Source organism: Laccaria bicolor, genomic scaffold, assembly GCF_000143565.1.
Source record: "Laccaria bicolor S238N-H82 LACBIscaffold_20 genomic scaffold, whole genome shotgun sequence".
In the NCBI taxonomy this organism is placed as follows: Eukaryota; Fungi; Basidiomycota; class Agaricomycetes; order Agaricales; family Hydnangiaceae; genus Laccaria; species Laccaria bicolor.
This window is the reverse complement of record NW_001889891.1, coordinates 450,700-458,803: the sequence shown is the minus strand read 5'-3', so window position 1 is coordinate 458,803 and position 8,104 is coordinate 450,700. Positions and strand designations below refer to the sequence as shown.

Genomic DNA, 8,104 nt, shown 5'->3' with positions numbered 1-8,104 from the left:
GTTCGGGACATTAGTTCTTTTTGGCTTTGGTCCGGCTAAGTAATCGTTAGAAAGGTCAGAAAAAACGAGGGAAGAGACATACCTCTTCGTCGGTCCCACCCCACACGTCTTCTTCTTCCCCATGGTGGTTCGCAGCATCTTCGTCGTCAACACCATCCTCAACTATCCTTGCTTTCAATCTCTCTTCCCTCGTCCGCTCCATTACCTTCCGCCTCTTCTCCTGGCGGAAATCGTCCGCTTCGTCGGGAGAGAAGAAGAACATGTCTTCTGAATCTGAAGGGAGGTCTAACCAGCCTATAGGTGACTCCGGGGCAGCGGGTGGTATGGAAGATGATGTTGGGGGAGGGAGGACATCTAAGAGGAGTCGGACGTCGTATCTAAAAAAGAGTTAGTGGAGGAGGGTAAAGGAAAAGCGAAAGAAACCTACCGGTCCACCCAAATTGCAGGTTCCTCCTCCTCCGGTAGTACTGGTGAATTGGCAATACCATCACGAATCAAACCGTAGTCCTCATCTTCATCCTCCGGGAACGCAGCGACCACCGGGTGCAAACCACCCCATCTTACAAGAGCCTCCCCAACGACAGCCTTCTTCTGAGTTGAGAGAGGGTTATCCGACTCGAAATCGTATTGGACGACTTCCAAGGATCTCGCAAGAGCTTTGGCATGCGGCCCACGAATGATGGTGGCTTCGTATGCTTGGATGAAGAGCGCTGGAGTCCCAAACAAGATAAGCAGCCGATCCAACCGACGCGAACGGTAGACGAGATAGAATAAACCAAGAAAACGACTCCAGCAGTCAGTGCACAGCACCACCGCATCACTGCGCCAACCCAACAGCACTCCACGGAATCCCATCCTCCGAAACGCCCTCCTCAGCTTCATCATCACCCTCACCCACATCCCACGGTTTCTGCCAGCTCGCACCAGAAAAAAGGAGGTCACTCCGCAACGAAGGGCATTGTTTGAGCCACATATTGATCCGGGCTTGTTCTAGCGCAGACGGTGACGGGGACGGGTGTGTAGGAGAGCGAGAAGAAGAGGAGGTAGGGAATGCTATGTATTGAGAAGAGATGAGGCTAGAAGAGCCTGTAACTGTTTTGCATACTCTTTTTCGTGGGAGAGGAGGTTTGCCAAAAGACGCGAGTCTGCAGGACGGTGGACCATTCAAGCCGGCAATAAAAGGCGTTTCAACGTTCAAAATCGTGGCTCACCGTCAAGAACGCGCCTCAAACATTTAAGACAACCACACATATTGATCACCGAGTCTCAGCCAAGCATAACATTACAGCTAGTACATATTCTATCTACGTTAAAATTCTAAAAAGGTCGGCTACCTATGGACAGGAATGCGGACTCTAGCGTGAGATCTTGTCGAGTCTGCCATCCAGTCATTGACGGACGTCGTTTCGCCGCGTATGTCCAAAATCACCCGGCATGTCAAGATCGAGTACATGACGCGCTCAAATCTTTGGAAAGTCTTAGCAGTCGGCTTGGATTCTTAGAGAGAAACTTACGTCGAAAGCAGATTGTGGTAGCCGTACTAGAATAAAATCAATAATGATCTTTGAACAGAAGAATGTAGCTACTTACTGGATATATCAGCACAACGTTGATAGCGGACATAACTGGAGGCGCACGTCAATAGTTGGCGTCAGCACGCTAATTTGAGCACCTACCAAAGAGGTAGAGGTAGTAAAAGGTTCCTAAAGGTTACATGTCAATGCCTAGATGGACAAATAAAGATCAATTCGCACCGTTAAGAAATACAGCATTCGCCAGTTTTCGATGTCCAAGACGAGTAGTTTTAACTGCATCAAACATCAAAAAACTACCCCGCCAAAAAGCAACTCACGCACGCGTAGGCAACCCTCGTATCGCCATCAAAATCAACATAACTCCATCGCCTCCTCAGCATCGCCAGTTCACAAGGACCGAAATCCCACTCACCGGCATCATAACTCATTAAAAAAACCCACGCAGCAAACAAAACAGGGCTTGCCCGGTATTAAAGCACCCCGCGGACTGGGCACCAGCATCGCGTGGAGGCGGGATGACTTTACACAAAAAAGTACACATCAGCGATCAATCTAACCCGGGAGGATAAAGACTTACAACCGACTGTAGGAAGGAAGAGCCTCAACGATGTGAGCACACCTGCCATACACACAACGTAAAGGATCGGGAGGGCGATAGTCAGCCTCTTGTCCTTGCCCCATACCGCCCATGTTCTTATCGTCAATAGGACTTGAGTCGGATTGTCAGTCTGACGGAGCAAAGAACCAAAGGCTGTCACTCACGCTCAGTAACCCCAATCCCCAACGCGAACAAAGCTAAGCGTTCCAGCATCCATCAATGCAATCATACAGGCACAACAAACGAAATGGTATGCTTACTCCCACTAAGCTTGAACACTGTCAGACATCTATCATGAGACGATCCATCCAACAATATATCTGCCCACAATTCAGTAAAGAAAAGGCAGGGTAGAGTGACGGAGTGGGCGTCTTACAATATAAAACCACTCCTGCGTCTATGAATGGCATGTACCTCGATAAGAGAAATAGGATCTTGATGGTGTTCCATGGAGCTGACCAGATCAACTCGACGTCTCTGTCGAATGACAAGAGGGTTTCGTATACCTTGTCCAAACAAGTAAATGGAAGTAAGAGAAAACGAACGAAGAGGGCGTACCAAAAGACAAACGGCCGCCGCTGTTTATTTTTTATTGTCAACCACAACCGACCATTGAAATCAAGAGGAAAAACACAAACCAGTCGTCCGCTGCAGGAAAGCCGTAAGTATCCCGTAAGTTGTTGAAGAATCTAAGAGAAAAAAAAGAACATACATGACTAATACTCGAATGCTCCAGCAAGGTAATCACTTGTTCCAGAGTGAACGCCATGGAGCTGGAACGTGGATCCTTCCTCCAGGGATCGTTTCATCCCCAGTGCCAACCTGGCCTGTTATAACACCCGGCAGAGATAAAATCTTGTGTTAATTAAAAAACGCTATACACAAGATACTCACCATGACGCCCATAAGGGCCTCGGCTATTGAGAATCATGATATAATCGCTGTGTTGTTATGAACGCTAGGATAGGCTAGGATTCGAAACCATGATGAAATTTATAACATACGGTGCCGTAACGGATCGACACGCATTGTTGATTGGCATGACGCCAGATGACGCCGTTGAGAGAAAGCCGACGGACTGTGCGATTGAAAAAAAAAAGGCAAGACGCACGACTGTAGCAACGCAACACGAAGGTGATAAGCGAGCCACGAAGCACATCAACGTAGATAACAGTTCAACGTTCCAATTCCAAACCAACAATCGACAAAACATACGATTGAAATAGCCTTGACCTTGTCCGTGTTTCAAAACCGGCGGCCTGCGGGTTGTTTCCACATGGATACGTCCATCTTCTTCAATTTGACTAGACGATCATCATGTGGGTCGTAGGCGGCCGTCCCAGGGATGAGGGAAGATCGGCGACGGAATAGGATTTTGTTGTAATACAACGTCCATAGTTATTTTAACACAGAGGTTACGCTGCAGAACGGAAGAGACCGTACTTAAGTGGTGGTGAGAAGAGTTGAAAGTTTGCCAATGTCACGCGATTGTCACGAGGTCAGGTATTTGGATATGTGGACGTGTTTGTCATTCAAACCAAGTAGTGCACCTGCGGGTGCAAAGCCCGCTACGGCCTTTCGTAAAATTTCAGCTAATCTTTGCATGAGGGTAGTAAAGGAGAGTCAAAATTTAGAAATGGAAGTGATGCTTTTGAATGCAATTTATTCCTGACTTTATACACTCACCCCTGTTACAGGAAAAGAGATTCTGAACAGTATTTATGGAGACCTCAACTTCAATAACTATTAAGCCTTAGTTACCTGGCTGTAGGTGTGAGTGAGTGCAAGAAGTACTGTACTAATACGGCCATGTCTTCCAGCCCTTTCGGGTGTGACACATTTCAACCATCTCTTCATCACTTTGTAGCCGGTGTGATGCATGATGAAGAGTATGACCTCTTCATCCATGTGCATCAGCTATCCTGAACAGAGGCCATTGTCAATCAAAAAAATTTAAGACAACTGTAATATGTTAGAAAGTAGTTAAATGATCACTATGGTTTATATGGCTTGGGGTGCTTGTAACACACTTCCTGTGTGTTAAATGTGGGGAGCTGTCAATGAAAGTCATATGGCGAGCTGGAATGGTAATGGTGTGAAGACTGAGCTGTGATCAGCTACAATCTAAGTTGGATCTCGGTCCAAAGAAAAGGAGATAGGGAGATTTGGCCAGTATCTAGTGGAGATCGTTGATGCTTTGGAAATCCGTTGCATGATCTCTGCTCCTTCTCAGGAAATCCTCAAGAAGGTGATACTGGGAGAAATGAGCCAAGCTGTAACTGAACACCTCTAGGAGAGTATTCAGTGACCCTGCTAAACTCAAATCACTTACAATACTTCAAGGGGGAACACAGTACAACACTGATCCTGACGCAGAGTATACGTAGTGGTGGTTTGAAAGATAGAAGAAGGTGTATTGTCACATGACTACTGCTGACAAGTATGGAAGGGAGTCATGTGATTGCTAAGTAATGGAAAGTAAACCATATAGAAGAAGGATGGAATCCCATATCTGTCACAAAGCCCCCCTACTTTCCAGTTGCTTAGCAAGATAGAAAAGAAGAAGCTTGTAATTGATGGGAATGGATGGTGGGAGTGAAAATCAGAAGAAAAATTTGAAGTCAAAATCAAAATCGAAGTCACAGTCAAAATCAGTGAAGTCATTATTGAGGATAGGTTGACAAAAGGGAGGTGAGAGGAGGGAGCATTGTTGCTTTGGGGAAAATGGTGTAGGAGGGCGTGCATGAAGTGACCCCAAGTATTGGTGGTAATCACGTGATGGGGCAGAAAGTGAGATTGAATGGCTGTTGTACATTGACAATGAGGTATTGCTTGTGTTGTCAACTGTGATTGGTGATGACGAGGTTGGAGTGGTCGAAAAGAAAGCAGGATTGAAGTTGTGAGGTGCTGTTGATGTGGGCCGCAAAGCTGTTGACAAAGACAATGTTCTTGCCAGCACCGCAACAAGTTCTGATCCCTCAGCGACTTGTTGTCCCTCAACTACACTTTCTATCTCCCCGGCAACCTGCTCATTAAGCCCTATACCCTTCTTGTTACCCTTTGAATTCCCCAGCTGCCCCTGTGCTAAGAGCCCCTGCCCCATGTTGCTAGTGTGAGTCAATGTTGAGCTGCAAGCATGTTGAGCAGCAATGGTGCAGTCCAGCGGTATAAAGACTTTGTCCAAACAATTTACAGTGGTCGGTGGTGAACACTGTTCAAGGGCAATGTTGGAAGATTGGTTATTCAACAGAACCCGAGTGGGGTATGGTCCAGAGTCAGTTGGTGTTATGTCGAGCATCAAAGATGTTGGGCAGTCTTCTTTGCTGATTGTGAAAACACCTGGTAATGGCAATGCCTCAGTCTGTACCTGCTTGTCTTGTGTCTCTGGGCATGGATGGTAGGCCAGAGAGGGCATGTGCGTGTTGAGCGTTACTGAAGGCATGCATCCCCTATGTTCGGCCATGAGAGTTGATGTTGACAATGACGAATATTGATCAGTGGATTGGGGAGTCATGGGACTGCTTGGCTGCAATCTCAATGGTTGTTGGCCACCAAAATGTTGTAGTCGACAGGAGAGAGGCAGTAGGGATGAACATCGTCGCTGTGGAAAGAAATGCATAGGAGGATGTGCACAGATAGCTGTCTGGCCTCAACAAAGGTCATGCAACAGGGCAGGTGACGGACGTGAAGGGGTGTTGTGCATCGATGAGGATGTGTCGCCTGTGTTGTCAGCCACAACTGGTGAGGGTGACTCTTCAAATGACGACTGGTCATCTTGGCAGAGTTGAAAAGCGTCTGAAGCAATATAATCCAAAGGAAAGTTGGGTGATTGTCGTTGGGAAGGAGGTGATGTTTTGGCAGGTGCTCATGTTGTTGACAAAGGCCATGATTTTGTTGACGAGGGCCTCAGCACTGCTAACAAGGGCCGCAACACCATTGAGGAAGGCTGCAACGTTGTTGATGAGGACCACAACGACATTGGCATGGACTGCAATGTCAAAGACAGAGATGGTGTCCTTGCCATCATCATCATGAGCTCTCTGGCAGCATTACCTGGGAAATGAGTTGATTGAACAGGGGGTGAATGAGTGCATGGCACCATGGTGGCCCCTTCTCCCTCAGCTGCAATTTCTATTGTCCCCATAACCTGCTTGTCAACCCCCCCAACCTTCATGTTGTCCTTCGAATTCCCTGATTGCCTCATGACACTTGTGTGAGTCGAAGTTGAGCTGCACGAGTGACGAGCAGCGTTAGTGTGCTTTAGCACTGCAAAGACCTCATCTGGCTGATTTTTGTAGGCATGTGGAAAATGAGGATGACCGAGGGCTGAGTATTCAATGGAATTTGAATGTGGTGTGATTCAGAGGGTGTTGGTGATGTGTTGTGTGGTTGCTGTTGGAAAGGATGGGTTGTAGGAGAGCTGACAAGCAAGGGCAGAAAGCGCTGTGGATGAACTTCTGATGGTTGTTTTGGGGCAGTTGAAAGGGAGCGGAATGGATTACAGAATACCGAGTGCTTAGAGCATTGTCCCTTTGAGGAAAGGGAAGTTGGAGGCTGATATATCACCATAGGGAATGAGTGAGGAAGCGGATCTGACCGTGGAACCAGAATTGAAGGTCCTTGGTGAAGATTGTGAGCCGAATTGGGGACGTAGGGTGTTGTTGATGAGGACCATGATTCTGTTGGCAAGAGCCATGAAGCCGTTGGAATAGACACTTGTGTTATCACTGTGGACTGCAAAGCTATTGTCGAGGGCCATGGTGATGTTGACAAGGGTCGTGGTGACTTTGGCGGAGGTTGTGACAATGTTGAAGAGGGCCCTGGGGGTGTTAACGAGGACATTGTTGGGCTGTAAATGGTGCATGGCACCTCAGTGGCTTCTCCTTCCTCCTCTGCAACTTTTATCTGCTCAGTAACCTGCTCCTCTAGTGCTTGAAGGTCCGGTTAATTAACCAGAAAATAACCGAGACCAGACTGAACCTAACCGCAAAAAGACCGGACCACGGTTAGTGGTTAGTCAATTCTGGAAATGAAATAACTGGTTATTTTGCAGTTAACTAACTGTTAAAAAACCGGTTATGACTGGTGAAGACTGACCCTATTATACCCCTTCAAAACACATCTAAAAGCATGAGAAACGATAAAAATCTGACAGAGTTATGGTCAAATCTCTAAAATATTGGCCAAAAGAGTATGCTTTCAAGAATATTATCATTAAATTGTCAATTCTTCACCGAATTTAGCATTCTTGGGCTTATTTTAAAGCTACGATACATGGCAATAATGTTTACTGCAAGAAATATGAAAAATATATGCTGTTTTAATCGATTTTCTATTTTTTCGGTCCTAACTGGTTAGTAACTGTGACTAACTGGTTTTTGTCGGTTATCTTCAGTCCAGTTAGGTTATTTTGGGTCTGGGAACGAACCCTAACCGGTCTCGGTCTCAGTTAGAGCCCCTGGGCACCTAATAACCTAACCTAACCAGACTTTTAAACACTATGCTCCTCAGCTCATACAAGTCTTGTGTTGTCCTCCAAACTCCCCAGTCTCCTCGTATTGCCAGTGTGAGCTGAAGTCGAGCTGCTCAAGCTTTGAACGGCACTCAAAAAGACTTCGTTTGGCAATTGTTGTTGGAAAGTGGGAGCAGTCGGAAAGTTGACTGACAAAGGTTTGAAGCATGGTATTTGGGCTTTCGTTGGTCGCCTTTGGGTGGTTGAAAGGGAACAGAATGGAGCAAATGGAATGGAGGGCAGAGTGTGTTGTCCCTTAAATGAAAAACAAGTCCACAGCCGAGAAATCATATTGGTGGATGAGGGTGGAAAGGGAATTGAGTGTGGAAGCGGCCTTGCAGGCCTCTGGTGGAAATGGGGGGTGGAAAAAGNGAATGTAAGGAACCCCTGTCGAGGACTTCAATGTTGCTGGCAGGGGCCACAATGTTGTTGAGAATTGTGATGCCATTGATGAGGGGG

General features: G+C 46.7%; 2 protein-coding genes across 2 annotated transcripts; both read right to left on the bottom strand.

Moving 5' to 3' along the window:
- Positions 1–10: 10 nt before the first annotated feature.
- On the bottom strand, positions 11–3,162 carry LACBIDRAFT_329206 (uncharacterized protein; the record flags this gene model as incomplete). The annotated part of the gene is made up of 17 exons (XM_001883250.1): positions 11–35; positions 83–138; positions 206–377; positions 428–787; positions 831–1,076; positions 1,515–1,540; positions 1,591–1,625; positions 1,677–1,703; positions 1,755–1,808; positions 1,977–2,054; positions 2,113–2,286; positions 2,394–2,453; positions 2,692–2,711; positions 2,772–2,822; positions 2,956–2,960; positions 3,028–3,050; positions 3,138–3,162. The coding sequence occupies 17 exons, from the start codon at positions 3,160–3,162 to the stop codon at positions 11–13; spliced, it is 1,437 nt and encodes a 478-aa protein (XP_001883285.1).
- Positions 3,163–6,649: 3,487 nt separating this feature from the next.
- Positions 6,650–6,997, bottom strand: LACBIDRAFT_329205 (uncharacterized protein; the record flags this gene model as incomplete). The annotated part of the gene is made up of 1 exon (XM_001883249.1): positions 6,650–6,997. One exon carries the CDS (start codon positions 6,995–6,997, stop codon positions 6,650–6,652), a length of 348 nt encoding a protein of 115 aa, XP_001883284.1.
- Between the last annotated feature and the right edge of the window lie 1,107 nt (positions 6,998–8,104).